The 22,565-nt window shown below is 39.4% G+C and overlaps 2 protein-coding genes and 1 long non-coding RNA gene across 5 annotated transcripts in view; 2 read left to right on the forward strand and 1 right to left on the reverse strand.

The window, feature by feature from the left end:
- The first annotated feature begins 824 nt into the window (after positions 1-824).
- On the forward strand, positions 825-10,118 carry kat7b (K(lysine) acetyltransferase 7b). Of its 2 annotated transcripts, XM_049563187.1 has the most exons (14): positions 825-1,030; positions 2,055-2,205; positions 2,302-2,550; positions 2,702-2,784; positions 2,903-2,986; positions 3,133-3,231; positions 3,327-3,437; positions 3,531-3,722; positions 3,844-3,933; positions 4,052-4,192; positions 4,322-4,415; positions 6,379-6,525; positions 7,525-7,631; positions 9,060-10,116. In XM_049563187.1, exons 1-14 carry the CDS (start codon positions 1,013-1,015, stop codon positions 9,159-9,161), a joined length of 1,668 nt encoding a protein of 555 aa, XP_049419144.1. In that variant the 5' UTR covers positions 825-1,012; the 3' UTR covers positions 9,162-10,116. The 2 variants fall into 2 exon arrangements, with proteins under 2 accessions (XP_049419144.1, XP_049419143.1); XM_049563186.1 differs by having other exon boundaries at positions 3,327-3,722; positions 9,060-10,118.
- Positions 9,301-15,484, reverse strand: si:ch211-131k2.2 (uncharacterized). 2 transcript variants are annotated; one of them, XM_049563191.1, is made up of 6 exons: positions 15,418-15,484; positions 10,935-11,086; positions 10,605-10,701; positions 10,453-10,482; positions 10,169-10,216; positions 9,301-10,008 (listed from the first exon to the last, which is right to left on the reverse strand). In XM_049563191.1, exons 2-6 carry the CDS (start codon positions 11,046-11,048, stop codon positions 9,917-9,919), a joined length of 381 nt encoding a protein of 126 aa, XP_049419148.1. In that variant the 5' UTR covers positions 11,049-11,086; positions 15,418-15,484; the 3' UTR covers positions 9,301-9,916. The 2 variants fall into 2 exon arrangements, with proteins under 2 accessions (XP_049419148.1, XP_049419147.1); XM_049563190.1 differs by lacking the exon at positions 15,418-15,484 and having other exon boundaries at positions 10,935-11,123.
- A 90-nt stretch (positions 15,485-15,574) lies between these two features.
- Positions 15,575-22,565, forward strand: part of LOC125880596 (uncharacterized) — a 71,162-nt gene continuing 64,171 nt past the window's right edge. The window contains exon 1 of the long non-coding RNA XR_007448135.1: positions 15,575-15,657. This is a non-coding gene — a long non-coding RNA (uncharacterized LOC125880596). The remainder of the gene's footprint in view (positions 15,658-22,565) is intronic.

Genomic DNA, 22,565 nt, shown 5'->3' on the forward strand with positions numbered 1-22,565 from the left:
TCATTTGCTTTGTGTCTCTGTAGTTATTTAGTTTCTTTTTGGATGTTTTGCCCCTTTATGTAATTATTCTGTGTTTCGGTCATTTTCTGTCTTTTATGATCATTCTGTGTCTTCTTGTAGTCATGTTGTGTCTCTTTTTGGTTGTATTGCCTTTATTTGTAGTTACTTTGTATTTCCTTGCTGTCATTTATTTATTTTTTTATTCTTTCGTATCTCTCTGTAGTCATTTTGTGCCTTTTTTTGGGGTTGTTTCCCAACTTTTTTGTAGTAATTTTGTGTCTATTTGAGATAATTCTGTGCCATTTTCATTTAGTGTCTCTTTAGTAATTGTGTGTCTCTTTATGGTTGTTTTTGTAACTACTCTCTCTGTTCCTTTGCAACTCTTTGTGGTCTTTATGTCTTTTCCTGGTCAGTAGGCTACATGTTAATTTGAGTGATATTTTGCAGGATCTGTGTCCAATCCATCTATGCACCTAAGGGTGGTCTTAGTTTGACCAACAACAACACTTACATAGAACCTAAACATTTAACCCATTAGATAAAGTTGAATGCTCAAGAAGACCTAGTTTCTTGATATTTTTGTCTGATTTAGAGACAGTGTTTTATGGCCTATTCATTAGAAAAGTAAGGTGCAAATTTGAATGCAGACACTCTATTGTAAAAGGTCCTGCTAACCTAAATCTAGATTAGATTACTAATCTTCATTTAGTAGCTACTAGATTACTAGTGACTCGATGCTGCACTGCTGTGGGTGCCCATAGCAGTGCGGCACAGAGTCGCCCCCTGCTGGTGTGGCGGCTCACTCTTCACAGACTCTCACCGGAAGTGCTATTCTCTACTCTGTCAGTGCGGGGAATGCGGCGGGTGAGACCCAGGCAACGCTGTGTACATACAAACTTCTGCCCAAAAAAAAATCAATAAATAGTTTCCTTTCGTCTTTTTGTCCAACGTTTGGGGGATTTTACCATTTGTGACTACTAACCCGCAGGAAGTACCGCTCACCAAGCTGAAAATGCCTCGTAGACGACAGGTAGGAACAAATGTAGGTCGCACAAGAGGGTAACGTTAGCTTAGTTAGCTTCACTCTCCGGATGAGGCGAATGTTCCACCATATTCCATTCAATAAGTTGACAATTGAGCATGCCAAAACATTGCATTTGTTTTACATACCTCCAGTCTATCAAACTGCCTTTAACAATTGTGTTGTTTTTAAACTGTATTTACGCTTGTTGTCATGGTTTACGTTTATCAAAATTTTCAGTTATCGTTAAAGTAGGACAACTACACTTTGATGGGCGGCAACGAGAAGCTAAGCCATATCTAAAACTTTAACTCGGGTATTTAATGATAATCGACGTTGCTTTGTGGGTTATATGTGTGCCGAACTAACCATGAGACCATATTAACCTGTATTATTTCTATAATATGTAAATAGGCACATTAACGGAAGCACCAACAACCACAACATCTTAAAATGCAAGATTTGTTAATGGAGTTTGGTACCACCGTCTATTAGCCGTATGAAAAAGAGGACAGTTTAGCTAGCATTACACGCGAAGCTAACAATATTATTAGGTTGCTGAGGTGCTAACTAGGCTATATGTAGGCACTACAATGGCTATCAGCTGCTACATTATTTGAATACGTCAGCTGTTCTTCTAAAAGACGCAAATGCTAACTGTGGTGGAAGTGTTAATCACAGCTGTTTACCATACCACAAATGCAGCTAGCAGCGAGCTAGCAGCTGTGGCCTTTTCTCTCCAGTAATAATTTTAGAGTTAGCTGGATAGAAACAGCGGGCAAACCGATAGGCAGAGCTCTTGATACACAAGCATTTCGTTGTCCCAGATTTTGGGATGCTGGTTTTATTTATCCAAATCAGCCCTCAATAGCAAGCTAACCTCATTGATTGTGCTCTGCAGGGCAGACTCCTATTGTCATGTCTAATGTACATCACTGACACTTGCAATGGCACATCAGCCTTTACATTTGTGATCCATGATTACAGAATTTGTATAGGATGCCTCTCATTTTAAGTTTCCCCCCCCTGATAGAGACACATGGTCGGGAGTGGTTCAGATGGAACTGAAGACTCTGACTCCTCCGCTGAGAGAGAACAAACCAACAGTTCAGAAAGTGATGGAAACATGCCCAAGAGACAGCGCCTCACCAGAGCCTCTACTCGCCTTAGCCAAAGTTCTCAGGGTTGGCCATTATCCTTTAAATACAATACAAAGTTTCTACAATGCACACCATCTTCACTGTTTAGTAAACATGATGGTTTGACTCTCTTTACTTTAGATACTCCCGACTTGAAGCGAGCTGCAGACCAGGATGAATCTCCACCATTGACGCCCACAGGAAACGCCCCCTCCTCTGAGTCTGAGCTGGACATCTCCAGCCCCAATGCCTCCCACGATGAGAGCCAGGCCAAAGATCAAGCTAACAGAGACTCAGATAAGGACCTCTCTCATCGACCCAAGCGCCGCCGCTGTCACGAGACGTATAACTTCAACATGAAATGCCCTACGCCAGGATGCAATTCACTTGGTAAAACCCCTGCCCTTTTGAAAATGTATAGGTTCATCAAGGGTCTCTGACTCTTTACATGAACATTATGTATTTGATTTGTACTCAGTGGCATCCTGCACATAATGTCTCTGTATTCATATACATTACTGTCTTTTCTCAATTTGCCCAGGTCACCTTACAGGAAAACATGAACGTCATTTTGCTGTGTCAGGTTGCCCTCTTTACCACAATCTCTCTGCTGATGAATGCAAGGTGAGTATCTCAGAAATAACTTTTAAAGATATAATTAAAATTACTATAAGTTACTAAGACCTAGCTGCATGGGAAAAAATATTTGACAGTTTGAGCTGCATCTTCCTCTTCATTTCAGGTGAAAGCCATCAGCCGTGAGAAGCAAGAGGAGGAGGTGAAGAGTCAGGAAGAAAACAACTCGCGCCATGCAACTCGTCATCAGGTAGCTTCTTTTTGCAATGATTGGCATCATATCAGTTGTGTTCACTATCCCACAGGAAGAACATGAATGTTATGTAGGACCTCACATTATATAATTGGTTAATACAGTAACAATGAAAGTTAATGTATTTCTGTCTCGATTTTCAGACACCAACATCAAAACAGAGCAAATACAAAGAGCAGGTGGCTGAGATGAGGAAGGGGCGAAACTCTGGCCTTCAGAAGGAGCAGAAGGAAAAGCACATGGTACATCACGTAACATATGACAACTTCATTTTTATATTTGTATAATGGAAGTTATATTTTCTTACCTCCATTCCTCTTTCTGTTCTGGCCCAAAGGAGCATCGGCAAACACACAGCAACACCAGAGAGCCTCTGCTAGAGAACATCACCAGTGAATACGATCTGGAGCTCTTTAGAAAAGCCCAGGCCCGTGCATCTGAAGATCTGGTAATGGGCTGTTTGATATCTCCCATCAGTGTCACTCTTGAGATAAGATTTCATATATTAAAACAATCTTATCACGTATCTTCCCACCTGCAGGAGAAGCTGCGGATCCAAGGTCAGATCACCGAAGGCAGTAACATGATAAAGACCATCCTGTTTGGCCGCTATGAGCTGGACACCTGGTACCATTCGCCCTACCCTGAGGAGTATGCACGCCTGGGTCGCCTCTATGTCTGTGAATTCTGCCTCAAGTACATGAAGAGCCAGACCATTCTGAGGCGACACATGGTGAGAGCCAGAGACCGAAATTTTCAAGTCATATTTATATATCTATTTACTACATGTGTACATGCTACTTAGGGTTTTTTTTAAAATAACACTGATGTGCATTTATTATGTGTCTTTTTAGGCCAAGTGTGTGTGGAAGCACCCTCCAGGAGATGAGGTGTACAGAAAGGGGGGAATATCTGTGTTTGAAGTAGATGGCAAAAAGAATAAGGTAGGCGACTCAGACTTTAAAATCTTGACTCCTTCTGGTTTTGTTGATATTGGGACAGTGACATTTTACTTTTAAGACAATAAATGAAGCAAGAGATTGAGCGCCATTTTCTCCCCAGATCTACTGCCAGAACCTGTGTTTACTCGCCAAGCTCTTCTTGGACCACAAAACGCTCTATTATGACGTGGAGCCTTTTCTCTTCTACGTCATGACTGAGGCTGACAACACTGGCTGCCATTTAGTGGGATACTTTTCAAAGGTATATGGAAAACAAGTGTAGATTTATGGTGTGTGTAAATACAGTATCAAAAAATTGGATATTGTATAAATTAAATTTGTATACAGATACAGCTGGAGTTTTTTTCTTTTTTTTTTTAATCACTTCCAGGAGAAGAATTCCTTCCTCAACTACAACGTATCCTGCATCCTGACAATGCCACAGTACATGAGGCAGGGCTTTGGCAAGATGCTCATCGACTTCAGTATGTATATTTTTTACTGATTTTTCCATTATTTTGTCAATTGTTTATTGAGCCAAAATCACAATCATAAGTGCTGACTGCTCTAACAGTAGGAATACTCAGTGTAAAATGTTTATATTTATTTACTTTTGTAAAGTTATTTATTTTTATTTCTGTGCTTAAAAAAAGTCCTGGTGGAGTATGATAAAATTAAAAAGACTAAAATCTCAAAAAATATTTAGGTATATGAAGGAAAAATGAGTTTTATCTGAAATTGGTTCTTGCTTGTTTAATGAATTGCATAATTTGTCTAAGTTTTAATTAATAAATTACTATCCAGAGCGTTAGCACTATATTGAATGAGACAGTTGTTTGTAGAGCTGCAACAATCAGTCGATCGACAGAAAATTAATTGGCAACTATTTTCATCGTCATTTTTTAAGCAAAAAAGCTAAAACTTTGCTTGTTTCGTGCCTCTTGATCCATCTTCAGTGATACATGATAATAAACTGAGTAGCTGTGGATTTTTGGACTGTTCAGGGTTCCCACAGTCATGGAAAACCTGGAGAAGTCATAGAATTTCACAGCATTGTCCAGGCCTGGAAAAGTCACGTAATTATTAAAAATCTTTGACCATTTTGGAAAAGTCATGGAAATTTGTTGTATATAATGAAATTGTTACAATAATTGTCCATGGATAACCTTCCACATAATATAACATAATTGCAAACTAATTTTTTGTAGTTTTCAATGTAATGTGTCGACGCGTGACAGTGTTTTGTTTACCATCGCGTACGTTTCGTCATTGTCTCCCTAGGTTTGTCTCTCCCCTCCTGTATGCCAGCTAGCTGAAATGAAGTTTAAATAGAGTTTGAATCTCATATGTTTGAAAATGCAGGGCTAATGCAAGAAAACATATTCTTTCTTTGGTCCTTGAAAAGTCATGGAAAAGTCTGGAAATTTTGTCCATGAAAATGTGTGGGAACCCTGACTGTTGGTCTGATAAAACATAACACTTGAAGACGTCACCTAGGGCTCAGGAAAATTACACAGCATGGCACGTTTCACTTTTTCTGACATTTTGTTGGCAAAATTAATCATGACAATTATAGAGTGCCCCAGTGATGTGATGTTTTTCTTTAGGCCGATGTGAAAGTTAGTATTGCACCAGTTCCCTCATCAAAAAGCCAACAGGATTTTTCCATTAAAATTTGGATCACTACAACAAATAAGTTCTGTGGTAAACTGACTACTTACATGTTTTGTTCAAAAAGATAATCTTCACAAATGAACACCACTTTTACAATTATTGAAGCCTTAATGCAATCGCCAGAAGTAAAAAGCTATAACATTAGACTATAAACAAACTACACTATGGTCGCGTGACCTACCATCACCACCGGCATTGCGTGGGCATTCTGTAGTCTCATTTAGCCACTTGTTAGTAGCCTCCTTTTGAAGACGCTTCAAAGTTCATGATGTGTATTTGCAGACACATTTTATGACTTAGAACAAAACGTGAAAGCCCCCTTAGGCTTGTGTTAACCACAGACACTATTTCTGGCATCTAACCAAAAACCCATTGACTTTGAGACAAGTAAACATAAAGGGTAAATGCAAACTCATTTCTGGGTTTTAGAACTTTGTCCTGTGTCACTCTATTTGCAGATTAATCAAAAATGAAAATAATCATTAGTTGCAGCCTTTGTAACTTTATGTCTCCCCTATATATCTCCACTTGTAATAGCATTAGGTAAAGCACAGTGTGCATTTTGTGTGTATGATGCATGAGCCACTGCAATATTTGTCATCCCAGATTTATTGATTAAATTGTGTGTTTTAATTGTTAGGATTTTTGGCATTTTTCGGATAAAATCAGTATTATCTAAATGTTATCACTGTCTCTTTTCAGACCATACTGAAATATAGTTTGAATGTGCTTTTCTAAACTGCTCTTGCTGACCATCTTGTGTGTTTTGTTTAGGCTACCTGCTGTCCAAAGTGGAAGAGAAGGTTGGCTCACCAGAGAGGCCTCTGTCTGACCTTGGCCTCATCAGTTACCGTAGCTACTGGAAGGAAGTGTTACTAAGATACATGTACAATTTCCAAGGCAAGGAGATCTCCATCAAAGGTGAGTGAGGATACAGCTCACAGCTCAAGCAGGTGGCCCGCATGCCTTGCTCTGCCACTGTTAAAGGTTCTGTGTATGACCTTCAGAGCACTGATAAAGCAGCAAACAACTGTTTTCTGTGTAAAGATACGGTGGAGTAACGGTGTCCCGAGCAGAGAATGAAGTCACGCTCCCTGTGTCTTTTGCAATCTGAGCTTCTCTGTTCTTTGTTGTTGTAGCTGGTCAAGTTGCATTCACATTAGTGCATGTGTGCATCCTACTGGTTAGCTCATCTCCACCTCTCTGTCCTCGTATACCGATTATTGCTGACAGCGTCGTCCTGACCTGGAGGCGGGACTGTGTTGTCACAGAACTCTAACGCCCAACCTCCAGTTCCCCGCAGATCAGCACTTTTGCAATTGTCAGCACCGTTTGCTCGGACTGCAACTAAAGTATTATTTTCATTTTTTCAGTTAATCTGTCAGTTATTTTCTCCATTAATCAATTAGTTGATCAGTGTTTCCCAAAGCCCAAGATGCCATCCTCAGATGTCCTGTTTGTCCACAACCCAAAGATAGTCAGTTTACTGTCATAGAGGAGTAAAGAAACCAGAGTGTTCACATTTAAGAGGTTGTAATCAGAATTTTGATATTTTTTTTTCCTTTAAATTTTACTTAAACGGATTAATCAATTACTAAGTTAGTTGGAGATTCATTTAATTGTTGACAACTAATCAATCAATAATTGCAGCTCTACTGTTTGCGCTGTTATCACTGTTAGCTGTGAGCCACCAGCTAAGCCACCTCCATGTTGAGAGCCGTGTGCAGACAATTCTGGCTCAGACTCTGAATCACAGATATGCTCTGAATGTCATATACAGCTCCTTTAAGATAAAATACAAAATGTTTGTAACATGTAGCTTGGTTGAGAAAGCTTTATTAACACATAAAAAGATCATCTTTGAACATAAACATGCTTATACACAACATATTTACTGTTGTAATATTTGTGGATCCGCAGAGATCAGTCAGGAAACTGCAGTTAATCCGGTGGACATTGTGAGCACCCTGCAGTCTCTCCAGATGCTCAAATATTGGAAGGGAAAGCACTTGGTGTTGAAGCGACAGGTAAGATGACGGCCCATTGGCCTGTTCAGATTGTCTGTTGTTTTTTACTGTTGAGTTATCATTTCTCTAAATAATTTTACAAAAACAAAATGTTCATTTTAATAGATCATGTCGACAGAATCCTCATATGCAACTGAAAAGTTAATTCTAAAGTACTTTAATTTTCTCTACTAGTCATACAAATCATATTAAGGATAACTTAATATGCCACACACAACAGGCTGTGATGGAAGCACACGGGGCAACTGAACACCATCACTCTATGTCCATTAAAGTGATTACTTTCAGCACACACTCAGGATCAGATTGTTATTATAAGGGGCTCAAGTGTCTCTTTACCTTTCACTTGATCTGGTCTGTTTATTATTGCCTCATTAAGCAGAAGTGTCCTTCTGAAATATCACGAGATGTCACTTGTTGCAGACAACAGTGGAAAACGAGTGAGATTTTGAGAGAGTATAATAACTGGAGTAGTTTATAGAAAATGTATTTTAGTGTATGTTTACATCTTGTTGATGCTTGTTGTTATTACACTGTCCCCTTTGCTGCTGTAACACAGCAAATTTCCCAGCTGTGGGAATGAGAGATGATTATCTTATTAAAAAAAGACTGTGTACAGGGGTTCATACAGTAACTAACATTACTATCTTCATTTATTGCCACAGGTTTCTCCTTGATGTATAGGAAGGGCAAATATAGACGTAAAATATAATGAATATATATCATAGATCATATTATACCGTCCCTTCATACATATACTCCGGGTTACAGAAATACGGGTAGAGGTCACATTCAAAAGCCTCATTGAAATGGGGTAAATAATCATCCACCATATTGAATATCTTTAAGATAACACTAAACTACATTTACTATAAACTACTCCAGTTATTATACTCTCTCCAAAGCTCACATTTCCACTGTTGTTCTCCTGCAACAAGTGACATTTTGTGATATTTCAGAAGGAGACTTCTGCTTAATGAGGCAATAATATACTGACCAAATCAAGTGAAAGGTAAAGAGACACTTCAGCCTCTTACAATAACAATCTGAGCCTGTCTGTGAATGAAAAATGAAAATAACCACTTTAGTGGACAATGGTGTTCAACTGTCTTGTGTGCTTCCATCACAGTCTGTTGTGTGGCTGCTGGCCGCTGCCCGCTCCCTCAGTACTGGACCAGTTTCAAAAACTGTTCAGTCTCTGACAGGAAAATATGATCCAGATTGAAAAATGTTGAAGTTATCCTTTAACTTGGACGTTTTCTGATGTTGTTTTGTATATTTCAGTAAATATTGGACCAAATTCTAAGACATTACTGTGATGATGATACTCCTAATGTATTTTTCCTGTTATAAATGATAGTAATGCAGCTTTGCGTGAATGTAATCACCCTATTTGACAGCCAAGTTTGTTCTTTTTCTCCCTCCTAGGACCTGATAGACGAGTGGAAAGCGAAGGAGATCAAGCGCGGCAATAGCAATAAAACCATCGACCCGAGCTCACTAAAATGGACGCCTCCCAAAGGGACATAAGCACTAAGATCCTCAGGCTACTGAATGAACTCACCTCCAGCCTCACCAGCCACAAGTAGCCTCGACCTACGAACTGTCAACAAAGACCAGTGTCCATTCTTTCTTTCATGATTTTACCCTGCTTTATTTGTAACTGAACTTTTTTTTTTTTTTTTTACTTTTATATTTTACTTTCCTTTAGACTTTTAAGCTCCATACGTTCCAAGTCCAATGATTGTTGACTTTAACATTGTCAATTAACAGCAGAGAATCTTTGTCCTGTTTTAAAACTGCCTACATCTACTAAGCTTTGAATGTTAAACGATAAATGGTCCAGTGTGGTGGATAACATGAATGTTTTTGCTTTGCTCATGCAAAATAATACATACCTTTAGCAGCATTTACAGGCTGTTATTTTTATTTCCTTTAAGAAATGTGCGTTTTTGAAGATGGTAGATGTTTTTTTTTTTTGTTTGTTTGTTTGTTTTGGGATTAACACAATAATTGTTAGCATGAATTGATCAGTAAGCAGAGTGTATTTTGAGGAGTACGATGTATGGTAACGTCTTTGGTTGGTGTAAAATTGTATAGATCTTAATAATGTGTACTTTTTTTTCCAGCTCCATCAATACAGGATTTGGACCCATTCCTCTGATGAACCTGCCAAACAATGGAAATAATGAATTATAGATATTTTTAATTTGCTCAGAATATGATAAAAAAAAATGACAATACCACTGTAAGAATGCACATAGAAATAAAACAACCTCAGGTTTTTATACTGATACAATCATACCTTGCTTGAGTGGTTTCTCCGAAACATCGATCGCAGTGGTTGTCGCAGGTGGAATCCTCCTGGTTAGAGATTCTGTAATAAACAGAAAACCTTTCAACTCAACATTTCAGTGGGACTGTATTTGCCTTGCAATTGGAATCATAGCTGTTAAATGTGTATTAGCAATTTGATATTTTTAATATCAATAAAGCTGCTTTGATATTTTGACACGAGTGTTGGTGTTTGTGCTCACCGCCACTGGAAATGCTTCTTCCCATCAGACCTATGAACACTTTTTTTCCTACAAATGTGAGAAAGATCACACTTACAAAGAAGCAGTTTTGTGGTTGTAATGCAATAATTATACTAAAGTTGCTAAGGTTACTGTGGAGGAGGAGGTTGGTACAGGCTGCTCTCCCATATATTCCAATCGCCTTTGGCTGATAATGTGGGTAAACAGCCAGAAAGAGGTGGCTGTATATCTGCGTATACCCTCCATGACACCAGTGAGTCTGAAAGTAACATCAAGCTACTTACGTCTGTCTGCATTGGAAGGTTTCTTTATTCCTAAAGGGAAAAAAGAAACCAAAATCAGAAATGTATTTATAGTCATGTACCACCCCAAACCACAGCTCTAGAAAAGGGGACATTTAAAAACTTTGTCATGCATAGATGAGATTAAAGGCCACCTGAGCGTTTCCCCATGAGTCCATAGAAGCGAAGGGCGTTAGATCTTTTCATCAGAGTGGCCATTGGGTGGATCAGACCTGCCTCCAGTGATTCATCCTGCCAGGAAAAATCCACACTTTTGATATATTTTTTGTAGTTAAAAAAATAATATTGGGATTGTGCCACACAGAAATGAACAGGTGCACTGTTTTACCTAATTTTAGTAGGTAGTTACATTTTTATTTTAATAGTTACATGCATTTACTGTCTTCATTTATTTTTGACTAAACAAAAATACTCAAAAAACAAAAAAGGAAATAGGGAATTGGTTTAGAATTGTAAATATTTACCTGCCACTCTTTGGGCAACCCTCTCTCCTCTTCCGCACTGGAAGACAGTGCCTGATCGATTTGCACCAAAGCACAAAAAGTCACAACAACAAGCTGAATCTTCCACTTATCCATCTCTTGGCTTTGCTTCTGTATCTCCTCAATCAAAGCAGCTTAAAATAAATTCAAAGATGATATGGTGCAGATGTGATTCAGTGCTATTCTGTCTGCGCCAACTGTACCCAGGGTGCATTTATACCAATGCACGCCACGCTGCTCAACTCCTCCCCTCCCAAACACGATAACACACGTCTACATGGCATTTGGAAACACCCAGATTTGATATATTTCAATAGGATGTCTCTTTTCAGCTCAGGTATCAAGTACTTTGCGGTTATTACACATTCAATATTTGATGAATCAATTGAACACTGTGTTCCTTCTGTTGTTCTACAGGTGGAGCCAAGTGTGTAGGTTTAAACGGGGGACAAGGGGGTCCTCTGCATCAATTTATGGTGTAAATGTCTCTAATTTTGTCAAAATAAAACTCCTCTTCTACCTCCATGTGTTTTTTTCGGGTGGGTGGGGTTGCATATGTTGCACACACAAAAAATCTACATCCATGGTTGGAGCTAAGATGTCATACAATGATATACAAGCCAAATTCTAAGAAAGCCTCGCATGTTCAATAATATTAAAGCTTAAATATTTACATTTGACATGCTCACCTTTCATTACCATTTTTATTAGATAGCAGGATTGCCACTGGTCTAATTATATCCTCGTGACGTGCACGTGCTTCTTTGATATGACCGAGGAGGAGGAGGAGGAGGAGGGCAGGACATGCAGGCGTGCAGGGTCTTTGACTGATGCTTTGCAAATATGACCATATGCTTTGAAGCGAGTGCTTTATTGGTTAGCCAACTGACTTGGGCAGCTCCTTCTTGATTTATGAAGCTGGGACACGACACCGATGTGACCTCTGACCTCAGATCTGTATATTAAGACTAGAGTACTGAAAGTTGCATGTAACATTAACAGTCAGGGGTCAAGCAGATAATGAAAAAAGTGGCTATTATCTATGAAAGCCTGCAAATGGACAGTTGACATTTCAAGTGCAGTGGAATATGTATGAAATGTGTTGCATGTCAAAGCCTGAGTAATGTCAATATTTGTACATTTTTGATTATGCGATATGTCAGTAGGGTTCTTCATTTTCCATCTCCGGAGATGATAACACTGTTACTAAACCTTTTTATGATTTTTTAGTAACTTAAATGCTCTGTTCTAATGAAAGAACTCCTGCTATAGAAATTTTTTGAGAGGCTATTACTTAACAATCCATGCGCTGTAAGGACGCCCACTCGAAACAAAGCTGACACACACAAATGACAATCAAATGCTTTGATCCACACACAGGTGCTTCTAAAAGCAAGAAAAGCCCCGGGACAATTAGGCCTGAAAGGCAATTACACCTGAACAGCCCCTCGTGCGCACATATAACCCACGGCTAACATGGAGTGCCAAATCAAAAGAAATCAGAGGCACAACATTTGCATATGAAATGGTTTAGTCACAAAGAGCTCCCGTAATGACACAACACTGTATTTCCATGAGACGCAGGGGAGCAGTTCGGTGGGCCATATCGGTGTTTGCACTCCTCACTGCTGGTGACTCAGTGCAGGTGTTGAGTCTGGTGTTAACCTCATACATTTCACCTTTAAATATGTGACTCCTTAAGTGTTTCGTTGTCAATCTATAATCTTATATGACATTTCAAGTGATGCACAGCACGTGTAGTCATTTGCATGGGCCTTCTTTAGAGAGCTTTGATTCTGATGAGCCCAGAAATACGATACCTTGATTGCTGTGGATCACCTTGATGGGATATATAATAAGCCAACCAGGTTTCTGTAACAACTGTAACCTGACAAGTTTAATTATAATCGCTTTTTATGCGTGTCTGGATCATGCTTGGTTGAAGAGATTGACGGTGCAACATGTGCATCATGCGTCACTATGATGTATTGTTATTGGTTTTTACTGAGGAAATGAAATAAAGAGTCTATCTCATATCCCCTGCTATCAGACTATCCTTAATTTAGCCAATTACAGGTTGTACCCTGTTTGAGTTGGCTATGATTTTGAAGTGTTGACTTTACCTGGATAACAACTTTATCAACATGGGCCAGCTCATCAAGTTGAGGTTTTAAATGTGCACTCTACAGATTTTAGACACAAAGTTCAGTTTACTCATCATTTATATTATTATTTTATTACTTCAGGGACATTTTTATGCCTTTATTGGATTGCTGAGTGTGGAGAGATAACAGGAAATGAGGGAAGAATGAGATAACAGACACAGGTCCCATAGCCGGACAGGGGGGGAAGGTGGACTATTGCACGCAATGTTTTTGTAAATTATTGATAACTCAGAACACTGCTTTGTCACGTTTTGACCCATCCACCCGATACGAACCCAATTTTCTATTAAGCCTTACCAAACTCGCCAACGACTGCGGGTGGATCGATCTACCGCGCACATCATAGTTCCCGGCAGCCAGACAAAAAGCCTGATGTGGCAGCTGGATATCTTTTAAACCTCTGCCATCTATAAATCAAAATGAAGCTTAATTCTGTAGTTTTTAGCTGTAGTCTATGTTAATTTCCTCTATTTCAAAAACACAGTCAAAATATTAATAAATGCAAATGCAGCATCATTGGAATTTAAGATTATTTCCTTCAACTGAAGGATATTTTTATATACATCATTATTGATAATTGTTCCTATTTACAAAGCAAAACTGAATCTTTGCATTTATGAACCTTTTTGTCAGTTGTTTGATTGAATGTTTCCCAGTTAACAGGGTGGTGATGGGGTTTCAGAGACTTCATAAAACTTAGATAAAAATAAAACTAAAGATAGATAGCTAGATGAAAAGTGGGCTACAGTACGAGGATGTGGAAATATATTTCATAATGAATTATATGCCAATATTAAATCAATCTGAAGCATTAAAGGCACAACAATTTTATTGCCAATGAATATAAGGTTAGAGAAGACAACATCTGCCCGATTTAATGGAACTTCCGGTAAAAGCCACACCCACTTCAGGTCCTGTATCTGAATACACATACAGGGACAGATAATTTTTTTGCTTGAGCTGATACAGATGATGATGTTTCAGTGGACAGAGGGGTTGTTATAGCAGGGCTAGCACAGTAGCAGTATGTCAAAACAACATAGCAACAAATAAGCTAATAATACCTTGCTTTAAAAATTTCAATATTAATGATGCCAGTAAAAAATTAAAAAGTAAAGTAAAAATAAATAAATAAATGGCAACTGAAATTGAAAAAAAGTACTCAAAATTACAATGATGATGATGATGATGATGATAATAATAATAATAATAATAATAATAATAATAATAATAATAATAATAATAATCGAGTATAATTTTTACCTAACTTTTGTCTTTTTTCAAAAAAAAAAAAAAAAAACCCAAACCAAACAAAAAACAATTTATTTATTTATTTATTTTTTTTTAACAATTTGTGGGACATTTCTTACCAAGTTGCTCATTGCCTTTCCCCCCATGTTTCTGGAAGAAATCGCACCAATTAGCTGAAGATCCAAAGGTTTAAATGGAATTTAAATAACGTTTGAAAGCATCACAAGAAAAGTGATGTCGCTCCAGGTTTCAAAGGGTTAAATCAATGGTGCTGCAGGTTATATGAGTGTCCTGAGATAACTTCTGTTTTTTGATACTATATAAATAAAATTAACTTGATTTGACATCGGTCCTTTGAGCCAGATTTTTATTGAACAATAAGGGCTGTCAAGCTCAGATAAGGTGTATCATGGATTTCTTTTAATTCATTTTTTTTTATTATCTACTAGCCTAAAACTACACATTCACATCAGTTATAGACTTTTTTAAGTTAATCTGCAATATGCATTAATGTAGATTTGTTAAGGTTTGCGTCACTTAGTTTTTGTAAAAGATTCGAAACTTTATTTAAATCTTTACAGAAGAAATAAAACGTGACAATGCATTATCATTATGATATACATTTAGTTTAGCCAATAGTAACATGGAATGTAAGACGACCGTGAAACGTCCCGCCAATCAGTGACAGTGGGCGGGGCTTCATGGCCAGCCTTGATATTGGAGCGCGAGAGGTACGGAACAGGTGTGACACCCCGCCGGGATAGAGCTGAACAACACTGCAACCGCATGAAGAACTGTCTGTGTGGGGTGTAGTTATAGTTAGTACAGCTTTAGCCTACGTCGACTATATTAATAAAAAGGTTGTACTTGCCCTAATTAATGATGGTAACTGATTTGATTCATCACCCGGCGAGCAGCGGAGTGACCCAAATCAAACACGACAACAGGTGCATTCTGGGTGTGGCTAGCATGCTAAACGCTAACAGGCTGTTGGACCTGTTGGGCCTATGTGTTCCGATGATTTTCTACATTCACTGAGGAACTTTTACCTTTAGTTAGGTGTGTGAGGCCTTTCTGCTGTCTGTGTCTGCAGAGCCTCAGTCAGCTTAGCGTGTTTGTAACCTCTGAGGAACGCCATGGGACAGAGGGGCTGAGTGGACTGGTTATACTGGGACAGAGAGATGGAGAGGACTGGTTATATTAGGCTTTAATAATGAAGGAGCAGAGATGAACCTGGAGCACATTTTGGAGGACCTCGCGGTGCTCAAGACTTACAGAGTGATGTTCGGGTGAGTAAAACAAACTACCCCAAAGAAAGTCTACAACCACCTGGCAAGGTAGCATTGTGTGTGTTCTGATCATATTGGTGGGAAAGAAAACCCTGTGCCTTGCTTTAGTATGTGTGTTTATGAGCTGTAGCGGATGTGACGTTTATATTGTCCATGTTGTCTGCCCTGCTGTTGTTTTATTCTGCTATTGAGTCCTTGTTGTAGGCTGTCTCGCTTAATGACACTTGATGCATCCACCACAGTGGCCACAGCTCTTTTTTTGATTGTTGATTAAAGTATTGAGGTTTTTTTTTTTTTGGGCTAATTCTAGTGAGGCTATACAGAGTAAGTTGATGTGTTTTTATAGTTGATAAACAGTGGTATGCATGGGCGGATTATGAGACAGTGGGCCCCAGGGCCCAGGCATGCAGAAGGCCCCACCACCTCTCCTACACAGGAGCAAGACACACAGACTTCACAGTTGTTTTTAGCCTTTTTTGTCTTGTTTTGTGTCTTTTTGTAGTTGTTGCGCATCTCTCTGTGGTTTTGTGTCTGTCTCTTTAGAAGAAGAGGATATACTTTATTAATCCCAAATACACACATTAGGGTTGTCAAAAGTATTGATACTCTGAAAGTATAGATACTCAAACACTGTATCCGGATACAATACTTATTTACAAAAGTATCGATACTAACAGTGCACGCCACCTCAGCGGCTGTCGGGTGCCCGCGACGGGTCCGACGGACACGCGTTGTGCAGGCAGCGTCTGGCAGGCACAGATCCCTCACTGCATCCCGGCTTGTTGTCGTCGCTGTGCGTACATGCACACATTTCTGTTGCTGTAATATGGCCACCGTGGCTGCAGGAGGATCAGAGCAGCCTGTTCTGGTCAAAAATGATAAAGGAAAAAGTGCTCTTTGGAAATATTTAGTGAAGTGAACACAGCACGCTGCAGATGGCAGGTGCAGCCCCTCCCCTCACTAGCAGCTGAGCAGCTGGTGTCGCCAGCATCAAAATAAAATATAACTTCTAACGTTAATGTGGGAGCTAAGCAGAAAACTTTATCAGTCATGCCCGTCTGTAACATTAATAGACAATGTTAGTTTAACAGGACAACACAATTATGTGTCTGAAAAGTTATGTTAACTGTAAAGTCACAGATTGAAGCTGAAAAAACGTTTGGTTTCTCCTGTAACCCCTGGTTCTCTGATCACATAGTGAGGTAGAAACAGGAGCATCCTGAGCCTAAACTACCAACTCTATTTGATCAGCAATGAAAATATGGTGCCAGTTCACCAGAAGCACAGAAAATAAACAGGGCTGTAGATAAATACATTTGTATGGACAGATCTTGTTTCTGGTTGTTATTTATTTTGGGGGGATTTTTTGTTGTCATCATTGATGTTACTGTTCTGATCTTTATTTAAAAAATGACATGCCTCTTAATTTTTTGCTGCTGTATCGAAAATGGTATCGAGCATTGAATACTTTCCTGGGTATCGATATTGAGTTTGAAATTTTAGTATCGTGACAACCCTAACACACATATGCACAAACAGGACTTATACAGGGTTTAGGGTTCGGTGCCTTGCTCAGGGGCACCTCGGCAGTGCTCAGGCGGCAAAGTGGCACCTCTCCAGCCACCAGTCCACGTTCCATATTTGGTCCCTATGGACTGAGCTACTGCTGTACACTGCAACCTAATGTAGTCGCTTTGTGTCTCTTTTGTAGTTGTTTTGCGTCTCTGTGGTGGTTTTGAGTCTTTGTGGTCATTTTTTAAATCTCTTTGTAGTTGCTTTGCCCTTTTCTGTAATTGTGAGTCTCTATGCAGCTGTTTTGCATCTTGTCATAGTTGTCTTTTGTTTCTCTTTAAGGTCTTTTTAAATCTTTTTCTCCTCAAATGAGATTTTAGCAGTTAAAGGACAGGGGGCCCTTACACTTTGGGCCCTGTGCCCGTTCAGTAACCCATCCATGGTTGTATGCACAGGCTGCAAAACTTGTCTATAGCAAATGGAATTTACTATGAATGTGGACATAAGGGCTTTTGTTGCAGATGTATTTTCACTTGTGTATAAGCTGATATTTGATGCAATTTACTTTGTAGCCAATAGATGTTCTTTAATTGAGTACTACCATCATATATCATTCCTCCCTCTTTAAAATATGTATTGCTGCAACATTTACTCAGAATACATTTTAACTGGCCTAACTTTTTTTCCCTTTTATTTAAGTACACTTATAGGGCTGCCACTAACGATTATTTTCATTGTCGACTAATCTGTCGATTATTTCTTCGATTAGTTGACTAATCATTTCATCGAAAAATATGTTAAAATGTTGAAAAATGTCAGTCTGTCTCGCCCAAACCCCAAAATTATGTCATCTAATGTCTTGTTTCGTACTCACGCCAAAGGGTTTTAGTTCACTGTCACGGGAGAGTGTGTAAAGCTGCCAATATCTGAACGTAAGAAGCTGCAGTAAGAGTATTTTGGGGTACTTTTATAGTACTTTTCTATGAAAAATGACTCAAACCGATTAGTCGACTCCTAAAATAGTCACTGATTATTTTTATAGTCGATTAGTCATCGATTAGTCGACTAATCGTGGCAGCCTATATACACTTACACAAGTACTTTCACTTTACTTAAGTAGTACTTACTTTACTTGAATACTCCACCTCTGCTGAAATGCAGCCAGCTGTGTCACACTTCCCTACACCAGGCAGGGAAGTTGTACACAACACATACAATACACAATATCTGTGTATAAGTTCTTTGTGGTCTGAAAAAACAACAACCCAAAAAACATACTTTCTATTCATGTGAATCCTACAATTGCTTTCATAGAATTTTTTGTAAAGGCAACTTGTCAATTCACAATTCAGCGCTTTACCTATAGAACTGTTACATTAATTAGTCTGAGAATGAACTAAATCCATTTAATTTTATTCCTCACATAAGAGAAGATATAGATGCATAACTATAAATGACACAAGATGGCACTCGAGGACGGCTCATTGTCAGAGCTGAGGGCTGTAATCTCCTGCTGACAGCTACTGTGTTATCAGATGAGTCAAGCCCCGCAGATGCTGCGCTGCGGTGAGTTTAGACTAGAGGCCTGATATCATCACTGCTTATCCTGCCAGAGAGGCTTTAAGGAGTGCTATCTCCACACAATCTGGACCCATCTTAACACTGACAAATGAGTCCATTCATGGAGACTAAGTGGGCTTTAGTGGAGCTGGGCAGTCAGGTAAAGAAAAGCAACAATGCTGCTGTAAAAACTGTCTTAAACTTTAAGATGCATAAAAATCGTTCCTCTAAGTATTTTTTCAAGTTATAAAACTCTAGATAAAACTATGAATTACCATGGGATGTGATCCATAAAAGTCCTCCATAAAGTATTCCTGCCTTACCTCGCTTTCATCAGTGTATTAATTCTTATTCCAATAAAGGTTTTCCGCATCACTTGTTTAATGCTTGTGGCAGGTTACATCTCATCCAGCAGGTGGCAGTGTTGTCTAACAGATAAAATCAAAGCACCAAACTCTACAGTGCTTCCCTCCACCTCACTGGATATGTTTAAGAGAGACTTAAAAGTCCTTATGATGAATTTATTGGCTGACATTTACCAAAAAAATAAAATAAATGAAAGAATGTGCAAGAACTGCCTTGGTCAGGCGCACATGTTATGATTTGTCTTTGATTTTTATGGTTCATTTGTGTTCTGTTTGTGAGTTAAAACTTGAAACATTCACAAGTGTCAGCACACAGAATTTTAACCACCACAAAGAATCTGGATCTGGATCTTGTAGTTTTACACAGTGGACTGGTGATGTTCTGGCTGTGTTGAATTAATAAAAGATGAAAACCCTTGTTTGCTGTGAAACGCTAGTTTTGCATAAATCAAGAGGAGCTTGGGATTTGTTCAGACCACAGTGTAGAGCACTTTTGGAAAAAAAAAATTCAAAACTGGCACCACAACATTTAGAAAAGATGCCACACTGATAATTATTGTACATCCGCAGCTAAGTTTTTTGAACTGACAATGGCATGAAACTACAAGTAAAAATGATAAATTCATATTTCCTCATGAGAGGAGACATGAAAACAATTAGTCATCCCAATGAAGGTGAGGTGACAAATTGTTTGCATGTCAAAGTATCACACACAAGAATAGATCAGACATCGTATGACAAAGGCTCCGTCTATACAATAGTAGGCGGTACAACCTTGCGTACATGTAACTATAAATTATCATAGGAGTTTTTGCTGTTGCCTGAATGCCTCCTAACTCTTGTTCCCTGAGTTGTTTTTCCCGTTTGCTGCCCTGTGGCACTTTGCTGTGGTTTCTCCAGAGAGGCATACATTTTGGCTCTTCACGGCTCTCTGAGAATGAAATATTGCTGTCTGCCTTTGCATGCTCAGACTGGGGGCTTCAGGCTGGTACTGTGGTGATCCTGTCTCTATGTGTCTAACAGTGGGAGACAGGCTGGTGTCATGGGATTGACTGCACCAGTCGCGAACCAAAAGGAGCATGGGATGTGTATCATGTGTGTTTATGTGTTTGCATCTCAACACCAAAGACCACAGAAATGCCAAAACTGTCTTTTTCTCTTGAGAAAATGCAGTGCTCCACGGCACACACCGGGCGAGCGCCAGTGTAAGCGCACTGTAAAGAGCGGACGTCATCACTATTAGATAATAAAGGCATTCCCCCGCCTGTGCACTCGGCAGGTTGTATGGATGTCTTATCGCAGTGGTCACGCTTTTTTGGAGATGTTGTCAGGTGGCTGAGGTTCACTGGAGCTTCCTCAAACATAGCAAACAGATTTCTCTTGAAAGGCCTGTGTAGGAAGCAGCTGATTCTTGACTTTGAAGTTATGCAATATCAATGTGAGGGATATTGAAAGGAGGAGATGTTCAGTTAAATGCCACAGTGTCATTAGTGCTGTAACTGTTCTGGCATTATTCTCAGTAAGAATTCTTCCATTGCTTAGAACAGTGTATTATGACCTTTTCCTTCTGATTTGCATATTGGTACCATCTCAGAGTTACATTACAGGTTATGTCAGCTGCCCGTGCTATTCTCATTGAGTCACCACTGGGTGGTGATGTAATTACTTTAGGTATTTTTTTTATTGGCAATAAACCTATTATGAAAGTGTTGCCTGAGCTGACCTTATGATATTGTCCAACATGTAGCCTGTATTTAAATTAGTTTACACTATTGTTTTCAGGAAGTGACTAAACATCATTTGACATAAAGGAATAGTTTCACACAGAGTGACGCAGGGATGACGTTAATTTCTAGACCAGATCGGAGGTTAGCATCGCTCTGGTTCCCTCGTCAAAAAGCCAGTGGGATTTTTTTCCATTGGATTATTGATTATTGTAGAAAATAAGCTCTGTGGCTAAAAAATATTTATGACACGCTTTTTTTTTTTTGGAAAATAATCTTCAGTAAAAAGCTAATGTTAGGCAATAAACAAGCACCATGGCCATCTGATTTCAATGTCATCACCACAACGAGGAAGTAAAGCTGTGTTTGGTGTTACGATGTTCTGTAGTCTCATTTAGCCACTTGTTAGCAGCCGTCTTTTTTAAGACACGTAAAGCCTTCAAAATTTACAAGTGGAGTATTTTTCTGACGTATAATATCTCGTAGAACAAAACGTGAAAGTCTCGTGAGCTTGTATTAACCACAGACCCATTGACTTTGAGACGAATGCAAACTCAGTTTCAGCTTTTTGGAGTCGTTCTTGCACCACTCTATTTTGGGAAATACACTTTTTTGTCTTCTGGTGGAGAGTTAGACGGAGTCAGGCTTGTTGTTTCCCCCTGTCTCCAGTCTTTGTGCTATGCTAAGTCAGCCAGATACAAACATGAGAGTGGTATCAGCCTTCACGTGCTTATCTCGGCAACAAAGCCAATAAAATATTTCTCAAAATGTCAAACTTTTCCTGTAGGTTTTAGGCCTTCGTCATCAATGTGTCGGATCCCTCTGTCTCTGTAGGATTGTTTGTTGTCTTTTCCCACCCTCATCACAGTGCTCATCTGTTGGTTCTTAGGTCAGAACCCACAGGTCCCCAGAGGCCCACAATTGGCCCCCGTTAGTGATGTTCTTGTTTGCTGGGCTCTTGTGGCTTCTTCGACACTCTCAGCCTATGGCGAGGCCTCGTTCGGTCAGATGTGCTTACTTTGTCGGGGAGCCAATCGCCAATTCATTCCCAAAGCCTCAGAGGTTCAAAAGCCAAGTGCATAATTGCTCCTTAAATCAATCTGCAAATTTCGTGGTATCCGAGCTGCAAACAGTTGGCCTGGAATCATTTATTCATGAGGAACGGCTGTCCATGGTATGTATTTACAGTCACAGAAAATACTACAGTATCCTGGAGAAAATTACGTTTGAATCAGAGGAGATATGTTCAATTATGGGCTTGTGGTTTGCATACATTTTACATTAAGCTCAGTCCAATTCATCCCATTTGTTCAACCTTTATGGGTATCATTGTGTTTTTGTGGTTCTGATGGTGGGACAGACCACACAGCAAGAACTGTGTCCCGGCTCTGCATCTGAGAGGCTTCACCCCCATAGTTTGAGAATTTTTCCCTCAATCCCTCTCCATAAACTTCAGTCAGCTGCTGCTGTGTGTGAGACAGAGAGACATTAGAGGCAGGCAGTGCGGTTGCAGCAGTGTCACTTTAAAAAAAATAGACAGGACTCATCTCCACCTTAATAACAGCTCCTCTCCACACACACACACACACACACACACACACACACACACGCACACACACTTTGATGCCAGGGGCTTTACGAGTCCTGTTTAATGCACACCGTCCTGCTCGCTGCTTCTCCCTGTGTCTCTCTTTTGAGTTTTCTGTCTCTATCTCCTTCTTCCTCCTTCCCTCCCTCCTTCTGTCTT

The sequence above is a fragment of the Epinephelus fuscoguttatus genome, linkage group LG20 (assembly GCF_011397635.1).
Source record: "Epinephelus fuscoguttatus linkage group LG20, E.fuscoguttatus.final_Chr_v1".
NCBI classification, from domain to species: Eukaryota; Metazoa; Chordata; class Actinopteri; order Perciformes; family Serranidae; genus Epinephelus; species Epinephelus fuscoguttatus.

Bases quoted from the DNA above. Each gene is read 5' to 3' on its own strand.
- kat7b (XM_049563186.1), top strand. The intron at 2,987-3,132 runs GTAGCTTCTTTT...CTCGATTTTCAG, and splicing joins GCCATGCAACTCGTCATCAG to ACACCAACATCAAAACAGAG. The intron at 3,232-3,326 runs GTACATCACGTA...TCTGGCCCAAAG, and splicing joins AGCAGAAGGAAAAGCACATG to GAGCATCGGCAAACACACAG.
- si:ch211-131k2.2 (XM_049563191.1), bottom strand. From the start codon at position 11,048: ATGGATAAGTGGAAGATTCAGCTTGTTGTTGTGACTTTTTGTGCTTTG. The intron at 10,702-10,934 runs GTAAATATTTAC...TTTTCCTGGCAG, and splicing joins GGTTGCCCAAAGAGTGGCAG to GATGAATCACTGGAGGCAGG. The intron at 10,009-10,168 runs GTGAGCACAAAC...TGTTTATTACAG, and splicing joins AAGAAGCATTTCCAGTGGCG to AATCTCTAACCAGGAGGATT.